Source organism: Poecilia formosa, unplaced genomic scaffold, assembly GCF_000485575.1.
Source record: "Poecilia formosa unplaced genomic scaffold, Poecilia_formosa-5.1.2 Scaffold470, whole genome shotgun sequence".
NCBI classification, from domain to species: domain Eukaryota; kingdom Metazoa; phylum Chordata; class Actinopteri; order Cyprinodontiformes; family Poeciliidae; genus Poecilia; species Poecilia formosa.
The window spans coordinates 54,024-74,679 of record NW_006800409.1 but is presented as its reverse complement, the minus strand read 5'-3'; the positions used below and the strand labels follow the sequence as shown (position 1 = coordinate 74,679).

At 41.2% G+C, this 20,656-nt stretch overlaps 3 protein-coding genes across 4 annotated transcripts in view; 1 reads left to right on the top strand and 2 right to left on the bottom strand.

The window, feature by feature from the left end:
* Positions 1–1,671, bottom strand: part of pde6d (phosphodiesterase 6D, cGMP-specific, rod, delta) — a 15,719-nt gene extending 14,048 nt beyond the window's left edge. The window contains exon 1 of one of the 2 annotated variants that reach the window (XM_016664147.1): positions 1,375–1,671. In XM_016664147.1, coding sequence (XP_016519633.1) covers positions 1,375–1,424 — 50 coding nt within the window. In that variant the 5' untranslated portion in view covers positions 1,425–1,671. The remainder of the gene's footprint in view (positions 1–1,374) is intronic. The other variant, XM_007578188.2, reaches the window with a different exon arrangement.
* A 1,286-nt stretch (positions 1,672–2,957) lies between these two features.
* Positions 2,958–6,491, bottom strand: rpl36 (ribosomal protein L36). Its single transcript, XM_007578187.2, has 4 exons — positions 6,393–6,491; positions 5,641–5,735; positions 5,389–5,523; positions 2,958–3,077 (listed from the first exon to the last, which is right to left on the bottom strand). Exons 2-4 carry the CDS (start codon positions 5,731–5,733, stop codon positions 2,988–2,990), a joined length of 318 nt encoding a protein of 105 aa, XP_007578249.1. The 5' UTR covers positions 5,734–5,735; positions 6,393–6,491; the 3' UTR covers positions 2,958–2,987.
* Positions 6,492–6,872: 381 nt separating this feature from the next.
* On the top strand, positions 6,873–19,289 carry lmnb2 (lamin B2). The gene is made up of 13 exons (XM_007578186.2): positions 6,873–7,305; positions 8,139–8,275; positions 9,522–9,678; positions 11,172–11,297; positions 12,361–12,459; positions 13,200–13,271; positions 13,345–13,470; positions 13,981–14,201; positions 14,976–15,213; positions 15,287–15,394; positions 16,261–16,380; positions 16,488–16,568; positions 16,842–19,289. Exons 1-13 carry the CDS (start codon positions 7,087–7,089, stop codon positions 16,875–16,877), a joined length of 1,740 nt encoding a protein of 579 aa, XP_007578248.1. The 5' UTR covers positions 6,873–7,086; the 3' UTR covers positions 16,878–19,289.
* Positions 19,290–20,656: the final 1,367 nt, after the last annotated feature.

Below are 20,656 nucleotides of genomic sequence, written 5' to 3'. Positions count from 1 at the left end.
GTTAATATTCTGTCCTACAATGCGGTTAGATGTGCCCTTTTTTTTTGAGCACCTGCCCCTTTAGTGTCCTTTGCAGAGCCCTGGTCCAACACTTCAGGATGATTGGTTGATCTGTGCCCAGAGCAGCCCCCTCTGTCAGTCAATCATCACTGGGGTTAGGCACCAGTCCCTCCCTGAGCTGGGTTGATAACACGGTCTAGAGCAGGGCTCTCAAACGCCATGTCTAAAAAGTCTCCTGCAACTTTTAGTTGTCCCTCTGCTTCAGCACACCTGCCTCCAACATCAGCTCATGAGTAGAGCTCTGTAGAGCTGGACTGCATGCCGGCTGGTGCAGTCCAGTTGCAGGCTGGTGTTGCCTTACCACTGCTATCTGTGCATCAACATGAAGAAACACACAAAATGTAGTTCTGATACATCTATGGTGACTTTAGATTATGAAGAATCGTTCTTGGTTTATCTGAGGCTAGTTTCCAGTCTCCAGCAGCTGTTGCAGGTGTCTACAGATACATCAGGAGTTACACATGAAATCTAAGGAGCTCCTTGGACTCCTGTCCAAAATGGACACTGTGAAAACACTGCAGTTCAATTGTTCTGCAGGCTTTGATTCCACCACTACTATCATCTCATCTTTTATGCTGCCTGCATATGAGCCATATCTTTCAGAAAAAGATACAACTCATATCTTATTCTGAAATGGTAAGATATTTATCTTATTATAAATGTCTAGCAGTATAGTAGTTGTAAGCAAGTACCTCATCAACAAGTCTCTCAGAATTTACATCCAGCAGCCCTAACATGCTCTACTTATCAGAGCCTCTGCGCACCAACAGCACTCTACTCCTATTCAAATTTTCCGGATTAGAATTGGGATTGGCACCTAATCTGTATCTGAAAGTCCAGAGAAAAAGCTGCTCCTTTTCATCAATTATGAATATGAGCGCTTTATGCAGAGCATCTTTATTTACCCAACGTCTCAAAACAAAACAAAAAAAAACAAAAAAAAAAAACAAAACAAAACAAAAACAAACTCCCTCAACTAAGAGACAGACATTTCAGGCAGATTTCACTTGACAGAACGCTATATTTCACGCTTCAGAGGCACATGGACTCAGAAGTTCAGACAAACAAACCCGAGCAGGAGCTGACATGACTGCTAGTTCTGCAGATCTGCCTTCTAGGTGGATCCAACACGCGATCTGTGGCTTCTACTTCGGGCTCATTCAACCCCAACAACAAGGCCACCAGAGGCAGCCCCACATCCTGCCGACAGGCCATCACTTCCACAGAGGAGCCATGGTGGAAAGAGTTGTAAGCAGAGCCGCAGCAGCTCAGCTACCTGCTAGCTTACTGCATCCACAGCTGATAAAAGGATACAATTTAAAACCCTTTAGTATCTCCTTGGCCCTGTCTTCGTCCGAAGACATTTCGGGAGTGGTTCCTCTTAGCGTTTCACGGGTTCTCCAGAATTTGCTAAAAAAAAAACAACAGAAAAACTAAACAGCCGTCAACTTTAGCCGAGCTAACTAAATCTCGTCCTGGAATAGCGGAACCAACAGGCCCAAACAATGAACCATGAACAGTTGGACTACAGGATAAATCCGATTCCACTAATGGAATTAGCTAAACACGCTCTGAGCGAACAGACAGTAGCCTCAGCCAATTTACAAGCGATAGCAGCGTAAACGAGCCAATCACAGACAGCATGTCACAGGTGGGCGGGACGAAATAGATTAACGGGTCATCAGGTTCGACGTCACAACGACGCTGCATTCCTTGGAAACAGAAAATTTGAACTTTAAAATCAGGGCGACTTCATTTTGGGTGGATTTAAAATGTTTCAATCACCAGCCTTTCTATCTGAAGTCACAGGAACCTTACAGAGGGAATAACTAACAACATATATAACGGACAGAACTCAGTTTTCAGACTGAAACAATAAAATTACAAATTATATTCCCAATTCCTTTGGACATGAAATTCAACACACTAATAAAGCAGAAATTCTAACTATTGAACATTAATGTACAGCAGAGGTATCCAAACCTTTTGTCACATGGGTCAAAACTGTCAACTGAAAAATACTTAAGGGCTAAAATTAAACTAAAATCAAGCCACCCAAAGGAGACACCTGAAACACATAAAACTTCAGAAAATGAAGGTCCTGCTGGAGCAGGACCCGCTAAATCAGTATAGCAGCCGAAAGGGCGGGGGAAGAGCAGCAAAGAACGTGATTAATAAAAAAAATATACTAAGTCTCAACATAAAACAGGATTACTTTCATATTGTAAAAAGCGAAAGGTCAGTGAAGAGGACATCTGTTTAATCCAACGCCAAAATAATGAACTGAAACAACACTGCAGTGACCCTGGAAACCAGTCATTGATCAAGGGTGGAGCATACATGAAGACAATATTTTAAGATGCCAAATCGCTTTTCAATGTCAGTTGAAAAGAGACTGAGTCACCGATTTTGCTCCATACACCTGGGTCATATTGACTGAATCCAATTCCATTAAAAAAAGAAAAAAGTTTGACACCACAACAAGACCGTCGGGCTTCAATTAACATGATCAATAATTATCATCTCAGCTCCAACCCACCTGAATCAAATGGCCGGATTTCCTCACCATGCTAACCGGGCCTGATAGTTCCAGAACCGACTGAGCACTGCTGGTTTAAATCATTAGGTGCAGCTCCACCAGCTCTGGATGCAACATTTTTCTTTGCTAACCTGTTTGAGCAGTCTGGGAGACTGCTGCCCTCAAACTTCATGAAGATGGAAGATTAAGACAATGTTGCACCAAAATACTTGACAGCTAAAACATTTCTTAGAAACCTTCTGAATTCCTTGACTGAGAGCATTAAAGCTCATCACCTGGACAGCACAACCTTTACACAGTGGTTTGATCCAGATCACAGATCCCTCCACCATTAAAAGACAAAAAACAGAACCAGGAGTTTGTACTGAACAAGCTTTTATTAGGCGAGTTACTCTTTCTTGGCAGCAGCCTTCCTCATGGCTGCCAGGACGTTGCTCAACTCTTCTCTCTTCCTCTTGGCCCGGATGTGTGTGCCAATCTGAAAATCAAGAGATGTTTTTGTATTTTTGTACATTATATTTACTATATGAAAAACAACATTCTTAATTACAATTTCTTTGTTTTAAGTCAGGATCAAGACATTTCTGATTTCTGATCAAAGTCTAAACAAGTAATTGTTTTAGAAAATGATTCTATGGCCAAAGAGATGATTACAATTCTTGTCATTTTCTGAAAGGCCACATTTTATAATGGCTTTGATAGGTTCATTCACATCTCAGTTAACTGGAGGAATAAGTTGGGATGCATCTTAACAGGCAGCACACCCCAGACACACAGGTTCATATCTGTTGAAAATTAACCACTTATGGTTCTCTGCAAGGCTGCTACCTTATTGGGCTCCCTTTCAAGATATCTGAGGTGTCGTGTTCATCTGCATGTGAAGTATCAATCAATCTTTATTTGCACAGTATTATTGCACACTGAAGAGTGACCAAATAAAATAGGCAAAATGGTGAAATAAAAACAATGACAGAATAAAATAAGCAGTAAAAGCAGCAGCCAGCACACTGCTCAGGTCAGATGGGTTATGCATCTCAGTGATGGAGATTCTGGGGTCAACAATACCAATAAAGCTCAGAGGAAAAGCTAAAGGCCTCCTGAAGATGCTACACTGCATCTCCCAAGTATTCACAGCACTTCACTTTTTCCACATTTTGTTATGCTAAAGCTTCATTCCAAATTGTATTAACATCTTTCCTTCAAATTCTACAGAAATGCTGCGTTTCCACTGGTAAGTTGCACTCAAGCCGGTTAATGTGCAGCTTGGTTCTACCCCAGACACTGTACACTCTGCAAGAAGTGAATGATGTGTAGGAAAGAAAGGACTGTTTTCTGCTTCACTGATCACCATCACAACTAAAACATACACACACACTACGACCAGGAAACTGAAGGCTCTAAGGCAGGCAAAACTGCTTGAAAACAAAATGTAAACAGTTTCATTTCTCTAATCAAATTTTCTTCATGCATATTTGAAATAGTTTATGAACAGAAAGGTAATGAAAATGCACTCCCCCCCAGTTACTACAGTCTTATGCATTACCAGCAGTGATAGAGATAGACAATCGATTTTTCAAAGATGTACATCTTTTCGCAAAACAAAGATAGTAATATAAAGGACATCTTATGACAGAGACCTGTCAACCCTTTATAATAATAGCACTATGAGTTAGCCTAGACTACCATATTTTCCGCACTATAAGGCGCACCTTCAATGAATGGCCTATTTTAAAACTTAGGGCGCACCGCATTATAAGGCGCATAGAATAGACGCTACAATAGAGGCTGGAGTTACATTATTTATCCACTAGATGGCACTGCACTAAACGGAATGTCCGACTCCGGTCCTCGAGGAGAGCCTTCCGCGACTGGGCTGGGGCATGGGCGGACGATGGTCACCCTTCTCCGTTCGCGCACAGCATGTTCGTGGAGAACGTGGTGCTAAATGACCTGCAGACGACCTGATTCTAGACGGTCGGTAGGTAGATAGGTCAGTCAAACTTTATTAACAAACCAGTGTTCTGACAACTATCCCAGCATGCACCACGCGCTTCTTCTTCTACAGGGGAAAATGAAGTCGGCGGCTGCTTACCGTAGTTGCTAGACCTGTTGTGGGTCAATATTGGTCCTTAAATAAGGCCACCAGATTATAAGGCGCACTGTTGGCTTTTGAGGAAATTTAATGTTTTTAGGTGTGCCTTACAGTGCGGAAAAAACGGTAGTTAGATCACCATGGTAACTTCTAAACATATAACTATTACTAAGTAATAGTTATATGTTAAAGCTTCATTATATCTCAGTAAATGAAGTAAAGTATGACTCCATTCTCACTGAAGTCAGACTCCAGTGAAAATCAATTTCTTCGATAACGCTTACAGGTGGTCCAATAAATACACACCTGGCTTATCAGAGAAGAGTAGACTGCTACAACAGCTGGGACTGTACCTGAGCAGATGTGCAAAAATAAACTGCTCTTTATATAATGTCAGACATGACCTTAAGATCCAGTGATGCCACAGTAGTGAATCTACATTGTTGGCTGAATTTCAAACCAAAATTAAGATAAACAACACTGATAACAAAATGACAAAAATTGTCTAAACACTATTGGCAGGAAATCAAGAGTGCCCTTACTGTTATTTAAATGGACAGCACATAAAATTCTGAATTGGAAAATTTGTGATATTGACCAAGTGTCTTTTAGGAATACAGGTGACAATAATGAAAAAAAAAACAAAGACAAAAATACTGCTGTCATGTCTGAAGCAGCCAGTGATGGCCCTTCTCACCCTCTTCTTGATGAACTTCAGAGCTCTCTTGTCCTTGGACACCTTCAGCAGCTCCATTGCTCGCCTCTCATACGGAGCAAAGCCACACACTTCACGGATCGTGTCCCGAATAAACTTGCTGTGTTTGGTCAAACGCTGCAAAGTAACACACAACTGTCAAATTCAAACTAAACCAAGAGCACATTTGTGGAAAAGTATAGCTTTTAAAAATTCAACATGGCCTGCTCTGTATGCAGAGAAGCTGATACTTACCCCGCGTCTGCGGCTGTGTTTTGGAGCAGTAACATTTTTGGTTACTGGATGACCTTTGTTGAGGCCAACAGCCATGGGATAACGAATAGCCATGTCTGCATAAGACCACATGGAAACATCAGAATAAAACACTTAACAATGAGGGCTAGCACAGCGCTAAACATGAGCCAAATACAGCCGAGCAGCAAAAAAATAACCGAGTCACAGTTTTGATGCACCAAGTAATAAAATTGCTTCAATCACAATATTTCTATTTTAGAAGTTAGCTTTGTGACATTCTCTACTTCATTTACTGCCTCTTATCACCTCAGCATCCGTAATGAACTTAGGTAGCAGTAGAAACACGCCACTGGGCCTGTGTTCATTATCTCACGCCGTGCCCAAAGTCAAAGTTCTTAACACGCATCGACATTGAGTTAATTCAACTGGTTTCCAGAACATCAAAGAGCCATGTTTTCCGATTAGCCTCTTTGCTCGACACTTGTTCATCTGAGTTTAATTTGAACCTCAAATCACTCTGAGAGGTCCCTCTGTTAGAGAGACTTGCTGTCCCGGTATGCTAGCCAAGCCCTACCGAATATGGTGCTAAGTTAAAAAGCTAACGCTTCCTGAAATATTACGGTGCAATATTACTCAGAAATAAATAAGAGAGTTCATGGTTGTGTTGGAAAAAAACGGATAAACGAAAAAGGGAAGGATGGCAAAGATTTGAATAAGATTCTAGCCACTACTCGGGCATTAAAGTAACTTACCTGCTGTCTAGAATGGCGCTCAAACCGGAAGGACCGTTGATGGGAAAAGGCGGGGCATAAGCGGGCTCCCGTAGGGAAGCACTAATATTAGCGCCCCCGGTGGCTTGGAAGTACTATAGGATTTCGGCGAGTTTCAAAAACTGTAAAAATATGTTTTTCTATACCAACAATTAGAAGAACGTGTTATTTCTATGGAGGAACAAAACTACATATATTCCCACAGACAATAAAGCAATGTTGTAATTCAAATCTCACATTTAGAAGAGTTGGGGAAGCTTCTGTTTTATGTTTTATGGAAATATAAATATTATGTTGTATATTATATTACAGCTCTTTAAATCTATTACATATTGAGATTCTGAGAGAAACAGGGATTCCACCTGCAGTGAACACATAATTCAATAAACAGAAAAATGATATATTTTTATATAAATAGTTTTGGCGCCTCATTTTTCTCCCATCATGCCTTGTAAAACCGGAAACACCCTCAGCTTTTGGCGGGGTGTCAGCCATCTTGGAATCACATCACCGTGTGGAACGAGGCTTGCCTGTTTCACGCTGCTGCAACTCATTGATTGCTTTTCTTTGGTTCATCGGAAAAAAACCGTTGCTCTGATTCCAACTGAAACCAGCACACAACGCTTGGTTTTCTGTTTTTTAACTTCGTAGTGAAGCAAACTCAGGATTGATCGTCATGGCGACTGTTCGCGTTACTCCAAGCCGAGAAACTGGTCGGCCAGCGGCCTCTACGCCTCTGTCCCCCACCAGGATATCCCGCCTACAGGAGAAACAAGACCTGCAGCATCTCAACGACCGGTTGGCCGTTTACATCGACCGTGTCCGGTCGCTGGAGCTGGAGAACGACCGATTGATGGTCAAGGTGTCTGAGAAGGAGGAGGTTACTACCAGAGAGGTGGGTGTTAAGAAGCTCCCGCTGCCCGCGGCTTTGCTTTGACACAACAGCTGAATGAGAAGCAAAGAGGCGCTGTTAACTGTGTAACTGTCGGTTAGAGGGGAGCGTTGGCCGGATGCAGGATGGGCTGGATCTTTGTGGTGCTATTGATCAGGAAATCCAACTGGTCCTCAAACAGAACTTTTGGTCATTTTGCCCTGTTGCTGCTCCTGTTTTCAGCCTTAGTGATCACCAGGAGACGGGTACCGAGTGAGCTTGGTATTTTATCAATGAGAGCCAGCCTGCCGCACTCTGACAAGGATTTAACAAACTTCAACAAATCTAGTAACAAGTAATGCTGTAAAAACTAAACTAGATTGAGGAGGTGTTTATTGTTTACTTTCAGTTACCATGGATACATTGGTTTGCTATTTGCAAACATATCTCTTATAATGATCAGCAGACTGGTTCTTGATGAACAGGTTGCATAGTTGTGCTATTAATGGTGGACACAGTGGGTCCTTTGCTCCTTGCCAGGCTGCCTGTAGAAGTGCCTGAGCTAAAGGGAGATACCTGCTGGTGTCCTCCAGAGAGGATGAAGAGTTTCCTGAGAGGATGGATGGACTTATGGTCAGCTGACTCCAGCATGCACCGCAGAACACTGGCCTGTAGTTTGGTCAGTCGGAGAATTTCAAATAATGTTTCACTTCATGTTTAGAATTCCTCTACAAAGACATGAACGTGTTATTGGGAGTTATTGATTAAACATAACTCCCATTTTACCTTATCTCCTAAGTTCCATTCCTGGTAGATTTGCCTGACAGGCTTCACTGCTGCTGTTTTCTGTTTTTTAGGTAACAGGCTTGAAGGCTCTGTATGAGGCAGAGCTGGCTGATGCTCGGCGGGTTCTGGATGAAACGGCTAAAGACAGAGCCAGGCTTCAGATCGACCTGGGGAAGGTCCAGGCTGACCTGGATGAAGCCACTCGGAGGCAAGTGAAGACCTGCTGCAGCTTCCTAAGGGAAGACGCGCAGTAACACTGGGGAATAATGTGATGATTGTATGGCTTGTGATAAAGACTTACCTGAACAGTGTTGATCTCTTTCTGCTCTGGTATATTCCAAACACAGAGTCCTATTTAGCAACTCTTATTTGTCCCAACAACCTGGTAGAACTGGAAAAGTTCCATCTGCTGTTTGAGAGATCCAGTTGCCCTATAAACATATTCTGCTGTATTAAACAGTGAGCAGCACCAAAAACACATACAGCTCCAAAAATAAGAATATGCTGAAAAAGTTTAATATTTGCTGTCACTCATATTAGAAGTGAAAATTCATCACGGTGCAATATTTCAAGCCTTTATTTCTCGTAATTTTGATGCCTGTGGTTTACAGAATGAAAAAATGTAATTAATTTGTTTATATTAGAGCTACAGCTATTCATTATTGTAATAATAGTTTATTTTGATGAGTCAATTAGTCAGATAAATAATTGGCTGCACATTCGGTAGATTTTTTTTTATTTAACTACTTTATTTTGCTAAAAATACTTGCAAATGCAAATAAACAAATAATTCAATTCCTCTTTTTAATGAGACGAGAAACAATTTATTTCCTAAAATCCAATAACAACATTCCTTCTAACATCAACATGTGGAAAAACTCAGCTCTTTCTGCTGGACTGAACATAATACAGTGTAGAGCTGACATGGGGATTATTTTTTTGGATTAACTCAACTGGACAGGAAAAATTACCTAGTGAGAGATTATATTTATTAATTCGTGTTTTTTACAAAATTGGAACCAGGTGAAGCTAAAATTGCTCCTTGAGGAGTTCTGGGTCTGACATATTAACAGACGAAGATGTTTTTATTCTAACTAAAAATGTTTAAAAAAAATTCATAGTTTTGGCTGACTAACTGCTCTGACTGGGTTGTTTCAGCAAATTATCATTTTTTGAGTCTGTATACTCCAATTAACAATTAACTAATTACTAAAGTAGGCAATGATTAACTAAACACTAATGTGCTGACTTTTTACATAAACTAGGGCTTCAGCCGATGTATGTATGAACATATAAACTATGCTCTATATTGCATGAACTCAGAGCCTGATACATGCATGGTGACACTTTGTGCAGCTCTGTTTGAGTTGATTGTGAACATTTGAGCATTCTGGGTGAAGGTCTGTGTGAGCAGGGGAAGTTCTTTGACTCCTTTTTTTTTTTTTTGCTCTCAGTTCCAAAAAGAAAGACAACGATCTCACTGCGGCGCTGTCCAGGGCCAACGGGCTGGAAGGGCAGCTGAATAAGAGTGAAGCAACTCTTGCCACAGCTTTAAGTCAGAACGCTGCACTCATTTCAGAACTTGCTGACGTAAAGAATCAGCTGGTGAAGGTAGGTACTGTATGGGTCTCTGCTAATAAAAGCTATGGAGTAAAACTAGAGAGTGGTGAGCTGATTGACAGCGGGGGCCCAAAGCCTTCAGGTGGGGTCTGGTCTGCTAGATGCTCACTCTCTCTAGCCTCCTTGGAATGGCCGCTCTCCTCGTTTCAGTGGAACATTCCTGGACTTCAGTCATCAACTTGCTCAGAGGATCTAAGAGCTCATGTCATCTACTTTGTTCTGTGAGATTTCATCATGACCACATTGACAAATGCTTGAGCCAGAACTTTAATGTTCAGTAATTCTGATTTTAAATAACTTTTTTTTATTACAATCTCCCTTCATTCTGAGTACAATATATATTTTTGAAAAAAGAAAAAAAAGACAAGTCTACTGAGTGTTTTCTGTGTTATTGGGGTCGCATTGAAAATGAATTTCGTGTATAAAGTTGAAAAACTCTGATAAATGTTTGCAGTTCCATCTCCAGATTGATCACCAAGGGGTGTGTGTCTGAGTGAGTTGGTTTTATCTGCCTGAACCAGGGCTGAGACCATTTGTAACCAACAGGAAAAGTCAATGCTGGTAGCCAACATTCAACCCAAAGGGAGCAGCATTGAGATGGTTTTAGACTAAATAATTAAGAAGGACAATGGTGCAGTTGGTAGAGCTGTTGCCTTGCAGCAAGAAGGTCGTGGGTTCGATTCCCAGCCCGGGGTCTTTCTGCATGGAGTTTGCATGTTCTCCCTGTGCATGTTGGGTTCTCTCTGGGTACTCCAGCTTCCTCCCACAGTCCAAAAACATGACTGTCAAGTTAATTGGCCTCTCCAAATTCTCCTTAGGTTTGTGTGTGTGTGTGTGTGTGTATATATAGTTGTTTGTCCTGTCTGTCTCTGTGTTGCCCTGCGACAGACTGGCGCCCTGTCCAGGGTGTACCCCGCCTCTCGCCCAGAATGTTAGCTGGAGATAGACACCAGCACCGCTCCCGACCCCACCAGGGACAAGGGAGTACGGAAAATGGAGGGATTTAAGAAGGAAGCAAATTTATAAAAAAAAAATTGTCACAGAAACAAAAGATAGAACCCTTAAGGTCCAGTTGCCATAGTTTATATGTATAAAAGTCTGATTTAGGCTAATTCCCTTTTAAAATGGTAAACAACCAGCCAGTCAAACTGCATGAATGAGGTCAGAAAATATCTGATGAATTGAAAAGAAATTCATCCAGCAAAGAGTCAAAAATACTAAGAGGAAGTAAGAACTTCATCCTGTGTATTACCATGGTTACCCAGTCCACACTACGTCAGTCATAGAACATCAGTCATCTAGTGTAAGCTAGCTAGAACTAAATCTTTCTTCTGTTTTTCCTACCAGACCAACCCCCATCCGTTCTCACTAGAACTTAATGAATCACCAACACTCCTCTTGTCTCAAGCACTGTACTGTTGGACAACAGTTTTTTTTTTTTTGTACTTACTTTTGCTGACATTGCTGAATGTTGTGTCGTGCAGGCTGAAGACAGCCATGCTGTGGCCAAGCGGCAGCTGGAGGCAGAAACCCTGATGCGTGTGGACCTGGAGAATCGCTGTCAGTCGCTCAGTGAGGAGCTGGAGTTCAGAAAAAACATGTTTGAAGAGGTAAGTGGTACTAGTGCATGTTTTCACCTTATGTAAACCATGTTTGTTTTCAACAAATGAAAGCAACAAAGAGTTTAGGTACAGAAAACAGAATGAACTAGATTTTCTGCATCATTGACAGAATCCAGAGATGAAGACTTGTTTAAAACATCTAGCAGGATCTAGATAAGAACCGTCATTTGGTTAGGCCTGTCACAATAAACAATAAATCAATTAAATGCATGATGAATTGAAACGAGCTTAATAATTTCCATTTGCATAATTTATTGTTTTCTCTTTTTTTCTCTTTCTACTAAAAACTGGATTACAAAAGTCTTCAGTCTGGTACTTTGGTGTCAACTAGCTGATTTTGTTTTGTTTTTTAAGGGCAATTTTAAAAAGACTTCATAATTCATTTTATTTGTTACTTTGTTTATTTATTTTGGACATTAAACGCATCTTCCAGTTCCAGAATCTAAAATTGATTGATCTTTGAGAATGTGTTTGTCCATTATTATGCCATTACCACAGCTGTGTTAGATTATCTAATAGCAGCGGTAACTAATCTTCCAAAATAAACATCAAGCCTCTGTGTATAAAGTATCCAACACCCAGAATGAGGGGAAAAAAGTGGGTTTGAGTTATTTTTAAAGGATTTTCTGCGTTATTTTTCCCTTTGCTTTGACGCAGTGCACTAAATTAATAATACCTGCATCTCCAGGTTTCATTTGGTCAACAGAATTGTTCTGTTGACCTCAGCAGCGCGGCTATAGATGGCAAATAAAAGTCTTTTTGCCCTTGAGCATTGTACGCATGAGCAACATTTCCTGGTGTAAACATGCAGGGAGATCATATAAAAATTCAGTTTAAAGGGTTCCAGATTTTATAATAGTTAATTTATCTAGTCAAAAAATCAGTGTAAAAATAAGAAGCGAACTATAGAAGTGGATGGAACCTGCTTACAGTAGACCCACCGCTCTTGACAACATGATGACTATGGATTCATGCTCCAACATTGCAGTCATACTGTAAAATGAAACGAATTCCCCAGAATCAGGCGTCTGAAAATGTATGTCCCTTCCAGGAGATGCGTGAGAGCCGCCACCGCCAGGAGCAGAGGATCGTGGAGGTGGACTCTGGAGTCAGGCAGGACTACGAGTTCAAACTGGCGCAGGCTCTGCAGGTAAGCACTTGGAACAGAGAGGAACAAGACATTTAGGGAAGAACTGTAGTGAACAACATTTTAGAACTGTTTCCATGTTCTGTCACATAAATCTTCTCCCATGACTGCTGCAGATTTTCTCATTCTCATTAAACAATTTTATATCAATAAAGAATAGACTTTATTGATATACTTTATCAGTAAGGTATATTCTATTCTATTGTAAACAGTCAGAACTTAGGACGGCTGTGTCTGAGGATAGCAGCAGAAGCTCTTGGAAGGGAACTGTGTGGCAGACGTTTCCTTCCTTAGACATTTTTCAGTTGCCATGGAAGCGACCTTATAAGCGACCACTAGTGTTAACCCCTTCTAGAGGTTTGAACATGGAGCTCATAAGGTGGTGATGGTGACATTTTTGACAAAGAAAAACAGCTTTGCAGCAATCCTGTGTTCAAACAGTGAGCAACAGCAGCTCTGGATGATGTGCTCCGTGGACTCAGTGAGGTCGTTTGATTGGTTGTTTATACCACTGCTTAATTTCCCCATTAATGCTGGACCTCTTTTACTCCATAATGACTCTCAAATTGAGCTGCTGGTTAAATGTTGAAACGTTGCGATTAGCTGCAGGTCTGAGCAGACTGTTGGAACAGAACGCTGAGCTGACTCCCAACTAATACAACAGTGTAGGACGAGGAGTTTGGGAGTGAAATGTGTTAACATGTGCAGAACCTCAAGGCAGTGTGTTTGTGTGATTTGTCTAGGACCTGAGGAAGCAGCATGACGAGCAGATTTCTCTCTATAAGGAGGAACTGGAGCAAACCTTTAAGGCAAAGGTAACGTAGCAGTCAGGGTTCAGCCTGCTCAGTGGAGTCCTGAGCCACAGTGTTGGTGTTGGTCTGCTTCCAGCTGGATAATGCCAAGATGTCGTCAGAGATCAACGACAAGGCCATGGGCGCGGCCCGCGAGGAGCTGCAGGAATCCCGAACCCGAATGGAGAGCCTGGGCTACCAGCTGGCCGCACTGCAGAAACAGGTATGCTTCACCTCCACACACAGCGTTTCCCCTTGTGGGGACCAGGCTTTGGTTTCCACAAGGAGCAGTGGGACCCCACAACGTAGTATGTGTCAGGAAAATCGTCCCCTAATCCTGATTTTCCATCGACTTCCATTCATTTCTACTGCCTACACCATACCCTTATCCTTATCCTAGCCCTAAACGTTACATACCTAACCCTAACCAAAATTCAATTCACACCTTAGTCCTAAACCTAACCCTAGACCCAAAAAGGCCAAGGGATAGATTGACCCTTGACCCTGATACCCTTGTGGGGATCAGACCCTTGTGGGCCTGATCCCCACAAGGGTTTCACCTTGTGGGGATCAGGCTTCGGTCCCCACAAATTGGAGTGGGTCCCCAAAACATAGTATGTGTCAGGAAAATGGTCCCCATAAAGTATTAGAAACAAACGCGCACACATTGCAACAGGCCAGTGATGGGTTCTCCTCCCAGACTACGGTGTTGAGGAGCCGGCTGTGCTTGCAGGTGTCGGCCTCAGAGGACCGCATCAGAGAGCTGGAGGACATCCTGTCTGCAGAACGCGACAAGCACCGGCGCGCCGTGGAGGCCAAGGAGCAGGAGATGACCGAGCTGAGAGAGAGGATGAACGCCCAGCTTAGCGAATACCAGGAGCTGCTGGACGTCAAGCTGGCTCTGGACATGGAGATCAACGCATACAGGAAGCTGTTGGAGGGAGAAGAGCACAGGTATTGGAACACACAACATCTGCAGGAAAAGATTATTCCACCAGGGAGAAAGAAATGGCTTATATCTGAATATTTGGCCTAAAGGGAGTGGAGGCTGCAGCAGCTCACCACTGCTTCATGCTGGATGAGCTCACTTCCTGTTTGGCTCACCAGAAACCCATCTGATCTTCCTCTGCAAAGGTCTGGCAGTTCAGCCAGTTCAATTTCTCCCCCCCGGCCCTCGTTACTGTTCATGGCTGCACATGCTCAGTTAACTACAGTCACCCCAGTGTTGCCAACTTAGGGATTTTTAGCTGTATTTAAATTATTGAGCTTGTTTTAATTTATCCTGCGATTAATTGATTTATTGCGACAGGCCCAGCCCCACCCAGCTCTGTCTGAGCAGTTCTCATGGAGTGTTTGTGGATTTCACAATTCAGTGAATTGAGCACAGTATTCAGTGAGCACTTGAATACTGAACTCAAGTGCTCACTGGAAGAGACTAAGACATTCCCCATGTGACCTCTGACCAGTATCTGGGTTTTGGTGGTCCTGTGGGAGTTCTGCTCAGATGCTTCTTCTGAAGCTCACTGATGTTCCTGGGGGCTCCTGGTGCATGATGGGACTGAAAGCTGCAGAGCCAACCACATATTCTCTGCTGGTCATCAGAGTCAGCAGAAGGAAATATTGGGATTGAAAATTAACAACTTTTATGACGAAAGGTGGTTTAATTTTTGTCAAATGTTTTTGGTCTGTTGTAATTATTAAATAATAAACCAACATGCTTTTGTTCAGACTGAAACTGTCCCCAACCCCATCGGCCCAAGTGACGGTTTCCAGGATATCGGGCTCGTCCTCTTCCCGTTCCTCCAAGAGGAAGCGAGGCGAGGTGGAGGCAGCCGACCTGTCGGAGCTGGCCAAGGGAGACGAGCAGCTGCTGGTGTCTGAGGAGGCCACGGCCAGCGGCGCCATCACCATATCACCCACCGACATGGATGGAAACGCCGTCACACTCAACAACCAGAGTGAACAGGTGGGTTCCTGACGCAGGGTAGATCCACTGGGGTCAGTGGTTAGGGGCTTCATTGACGCCTGGTGTGTTGCAGGACCAGCCTCTGGGCAACTGGAGGCTGAAGAGGCAGGTTGATGATGGAGAGGAGGTCGTCTACAAGTTTTCCCCAAAGTTTGTTCTGAAGGCTGGCCAGTCCGTCACGGTGAGCTGAGCTGAACACACTCAGTTAGGAAGACAAAATGTTTCTCTGTTTGTCTGCTGTAGGCTGAGGAAACTACTAGTAAACACAGAAGATCCAAACTAACCATTTACAACTCCTAGTTCAAGGAAAAACTCAGATTCATAAACCACATGAACAAATGTGCCCACAGGCCTGTCACCATATCGCATTCTGCTGGACCATAAATTGTCTGAGAAGTTGTTGCAATAAATAATAATACGGTTTTGAGACTATTTTCAAGTAATAAATGGCATAATTATGCAACAACACATTCTCAAAGATCAATAAACTTTAAATCCTGATAAACATTTCACACTGGAACTGGAAGACATGCTAAATATCCTACATAAATTAATAAAACAACAGAATAGACAAATAAAATGAATTATGTGTCTGTAAACAAAATTGTCCTTCAAAAGATTGGCTAGTTGAGACCAAAACAAAAGACTGAAGAATTTTATCATCCAGATTTTGGTATAAAGGTAGAAACCATCATGCAAACGGAAATGATTGAGTTTGTTTTAATGTATTATGTCATTAATTGATTTGTTGCAACAGGGCTATGTACCCATAATACAATATTCTGCTATATTACATGCATTCAGCAATTTCTGCATAATGATAGGAGCTTGGGAAGGAGAAACAGGTTTTGTTTGGTTTTGAATATGAAATAAACATGGAGTTAACCATCTGTCTCTGAAATCCCATTAAAACAGCCACTAAATATGAAGCGTAGTGATTAACCAAGCATGTCTGTCTGCAGTCAGCAGTGGCTTTACTGTTTAAAGTTAAATACAACCCACCCAAGTAAACCATAATAGTGGACACGTTGGTGGTTCTGCCCACAGGTATGGTCTGCTGATGCTGGTGTGGCTCACAGCCCACCCACTGACCTGCTGTGGAAGAGCCAAGCTTCCTGGGGAACAGGAAGTGTTATCATCACCTCTCTGACCAACGTTGATGGCGAGGTAAAGATGTCCGACCCACCTCATGATTTCCATTTACTACCTAAAGTGTACTGGCTGTGTGTGTCGATGACAAACCAAGGAGTTTCATTGTTGTGTTGACTGAGCAGGAGGTCGCCCGCCGCAACGTCACCAAGACTCAGATGGAAGTTGAGAACGAAGATGGGACTGAAGAGGAAATGGCTCAGAAGGTGATTATGTAACATGCTAGCCTAAACGTGATGCATGCAGGGCCTGGTAACCTGCATGCATCACCTGATGCAGATGCATGCAGGTGTGCAACCAGGTCCAGTGTGCAACGTCCACACTGGACCTGGCTCTGCAGGTCACACTGACTGCAGTGTGACCTGTTTCATTATTAATTTTTTGTTGCAGATTTTTTGTTCACTACTTTTTCATCTTTTCTGACTTAATATTTCTGTTCTGTTTTCAATAAATGGACATCTTTGTATTTTCCTCAACAGGTCAAAGTGTCATCTAGAGAGTGCGCCATCATGTGAAGTCCTCTGGTTATATTAAAGCCTTGGAGCTTCTTAATTCTTTACTCACTTTTTTTATATGTATTTTTTATTGAAAGACACTCAGATGTTGTTCATCTTCTGATGTTTTTTTTTTTGCTCGAAGTCCTCTTCCTTCTTGTAGTTTCTCTTCCCCAGAAAATAACCAGTAAAACCAGTGGATCCAGAAGCAGTGTTCCAGTTGAACATCCCCTCATTAATATCAGATTTAGACCTAAATGAGTGAACATATTGTTTTTAATGATTCTTTTTTGATTCTCTACAACTGACAGGAGGTCGAAACCTAAAAGACGAGCTCAGCTCAGCTCAGCGTTTTTCCTTTAAAAACGACACTTCCATTCATCTCTTAAATATTATGTTATATTACCAGTGTGCTTAGACATAAACACTTTTTAGACTTGCATAAGTTAGGAGGACAGACGGAATGATGCATAATGCTGTTTGCAGGGATTTGTCAGCTTAACATTCCCCTGCCATCAGTCCTCACTACATCCCTCTGTTATCTTTATTCTATTACTTTTTCTGTCATTTATTCCAAATATAAATCAGTTCATTAGATGATCACCATACATTTCTGTATGGAAATGCTTTTCAAGGTTTAGAATCTTGATATTAAAGCATGTATACCAATTCCACCATTGCCAAATATAGATTTCTGCGTAAGGACAAACACCTGGTGTAGATTTGGTCTCATTTAAACTTCGTGTTAGTTTGAAATGAAAATGTCTAGAATGTATTTGCTGCCATTGACTGGTTTGTAGTGAGAGAAATGTATCCAGTGTGTGTTTTTTTTGGCTACAAAGGAGCATGTGAAACACTAGGAGGAATGTTTGCTAGCTGTCAGTACAGGAACACGCAAATGTTTTTTTTTTATTATTATTATTATTTTAACAATTTTTTAAAATTATTTTTCTAAAATCAGCTTTTTTGCCCAGTTCTTAAGAACACATGGGATGAAAGCAAGTACAGATTTTAAAACTCATATTTTCAGAATAAAATTACTCAGCCATACATCTCAGTAAGAACATCAGCCGCCTGGTGAAGGGGAAGCTATTTGTTGGGTTTTTAGCTCCATAGCAACCGGACAGTAAAAGTCTGACCTGTTGCCTTCTCTACCTCACATCAGCTCTTCCCTTTATCTCCAGTTTAGCAGCTTGTGGACCTTCAGGCCAGTTTAAGTCACTAACCATGATCATGTGTAAGCCTTCTAACATGCAGCTCAGTGTGCTGTTGAACTGGGAGCAATGGGAGTGTGCATTTCCACTGTAAATTCTCTGAACTTTGGGTTCACAGTAAGAGGCAGCCATGTTGGCCCCATGACACTAAGAGCATTTAGGAATGCCTTTGTCTTCAAACCCTTGGCTTTGGGTGCTTTTGGATAGCTCCAAAAACATCTACTGACACTAGGTTTGTCTTAAGGAAGTCAAAGCTAGCATCGGCTGTCACACATCATCATCCCACCCTGGTTGGCCAGACACTGTCTTATTCTAAGCTACAAAACGTCACAATCTCTGGAGTTTACCTAGTGGAGAAGGCCACATGATGTTGAGTTATTGCCTGTTTGTTTGTTTCCTGCCACTGACCAGGGTTGACTAACATGTCTTCCTGGTGTCCTCTCCACTACGTCAGAGGTTGATTGACTTTCAGAATAAATCACTTGTATTAAAAGGTCTTAGCATCAGTGATGAGCTGTGTTTGAAACAGTCAAAGGGACTGCCATTTTTCTTAGAAAAGAGAATCATGTTGGTCTACATTTCCTCTCCCAGTTGCTTGGTGTCAGATACCAAAGCAGCAGCTGGCTTTAACCCGGTCAGCTCCGGTCCACAACCATCATAGATCCCTGGACAGGAAGCTCCTATGATGCAGTGATTAAAGTGATCATCATCCATACTGGTTACTGTAGTAAGTGAGAAATGTTTGATTTGGCTTGAGGTATTTTAGTATAACTGACTTTTGTGTTTGAATGTTGTGCTTTATAATGTTAGTTTGGTTTTTACTTTTTATTTTAAGTTTGTGATTTTGTAATAATTGTTGATATTTACTATGATAATTGAATTGGGAGTTTTGTGATGAAATGTTTGTAGATTGTTGATTTTGAAGCAGAACCTGAACATGTAGCCACAGAGATATGAAAATTAGCCTGATCTGAGAACAGCAGCTTATCAGCAGAGCACCACCACCTGGCTGCTGCACGTGCTACAGTCTCTGGTTGATAAGTTCAAACTGACTGTTTTACATTAAACAATTAGATTTTATGGAGAAAGTTTCAAGTCTCAAATTTTAAGAGGCACATTTGCCTTTCATGTGAGATATGACATGACTAAACACCAATTCTTTTATCCATAATGACCTGGTAACCTACTTTTTTACATACAATAAAGATTTTACATTTAATTTATGGAATTGTTTATATATATATAAGGTTTCATAAAGTACTGGCAGGTTTTAGTCTAGATCAGTGATGAGAGTACTGTACAATTCTCAACATGTTTGATTATGACATATGTTCCCCTTTCATTTTTAAAACACTGTTCACTGAAATACATTTTAATTAGCAACTTTCACTAATGAAAATTAAGTATTTATTTTAATTTTAAGTTACTGTGCACAGTTAGGCAAGTCTTGTTTTTAATGATTCTTTTAATTAAGTACAGTGCTCCCAGTTAATCCAATATATTAAACCTCAAAGAGTAAGAATATATATGCACAATTATGCAACTAAACAAAAAACAGTTTTCCATCGAACTTAAGTATTTTCATCTGAATGAGAATTTAACCTTTCAATAAACATTTCTGACATTTAAAATAAAATTAACTAGTGATCAATATGGCCATCCTTTTCAATAACTGATCGGCTTTCCATTCATTAAGTCCAAAGGTTTTTTTGATCTGTTGAAGAACTTGCTGTGCAGCAGCAACCTCAACCTCCGGCTGGTCAGAGTTGAACAGTTCTTTACTGGAAGTCTCCCACTGAAGAACTGTCTGCAAGTTCTTAACTAGGTTCAGGTCAAGTGAGGTCAGAAGTTTTTCATCTTCAAGTCCTTTTCCAGCCAGCCATTCAGAGGACTTGAATGCATGTGATGGTGCGTTGTCCTCCACGAAATGTTTTTTTTTTTTTTTAAGACAGACTTTATCCTGAACCACTGGGTGAGGAGAATATCTTCTAAAAACTTCCAGGAGTTGTTGGAGTTGAGTTTGAGTCCATCTTCAACATGCCACCAGACATGGATCCTAAAATATAACATTGATCATTATGATCAAACAGTTCCACTTTAGTTTCACTAGAGGATGACTGGGTCACTCAAGACTCCATGCAACATGATCCAGGGAGATGAGAATCAGTGATTCTTGAGAATAGGGACAAAACAGCTCCTATGGATAAAGCACAAAATTTGAATAAAATATACACAAAATATATATATATATTTTTTTCAAATATCTGACTAAACTAACCTGGGTCATGTGAGCACAACAATGTATATTTTCCTGGTGTTTGTTGAATAATATTTTTTTATTTTATACATAGTAGTAGGTGGATGGTGTCTTTAAAATAGTTTGTCCTGGAGCAGAACTCAATACATTATAATAGTTTAAAACAATTAAAGGAATACTAAGATAATATATAATGACAATTAAGTATAAGTATTCATATAAATAATTATAAAAGTATCAAATTGAATTAAAAATCATTTTTATATTTTTTCCAACTCCATTGAAATTTCTCCCAAGTTTTTGTCAACACCGTCAGAAAAGAATGTAAA

What these genes read in the sequence shown, in the direction of transcription:
- rpl36 (XM_007578187.2), bottom strand. Translation starts at nt 5,733, where the DNA reads ATGGCTATTCGTTATCCCATGGCTGTTGGCCTCAACAAAGGTCATCCA. An exon ending in AACACAGCCGCAGACGCGGG is followed by an intron (nt 5,524 to 5,640) that starts GTAAGTATCAGC and finishes GTTACTTTGCAG; the next exon opens with CGTTTGACCAAACACAGCAA. An exon ending in TGAAGTTCATCAAGAAGAGG is followed by an intron (nt 3,078 to 5,388) that starts GTGAGAAGGGCC and finishes CTTGATTTTCAG; the next exon opens with ATTGGCACACACATCCGGGC.
- lmnb2 (XM_007578186.2), top strand. Translation starts at nt 7,087, where the DNA reads ATGGCGACTGTTCGCGTTACTCCAAGCCGAGAAACTGGTCGGCCAGCG. An exon ending in AACTGGCGCAGGCTCTGCAG is followed by an intron (nt 12,460 to 13,199) that starts GTAAGCACTTGG and finishes TGATTTGTCTAG; the next exon opens with GACCTGAGGAAGCAGCATGA. An exon ending in AAGAGGAAATGGCTCAGAAG is followed by an intron (nt 16,569 to 16,841) that starts GTGATTATGTAA and finishes TTTCCTCAACAG; the next exon opens with GTCAAAGTGTCATCTAGAGA.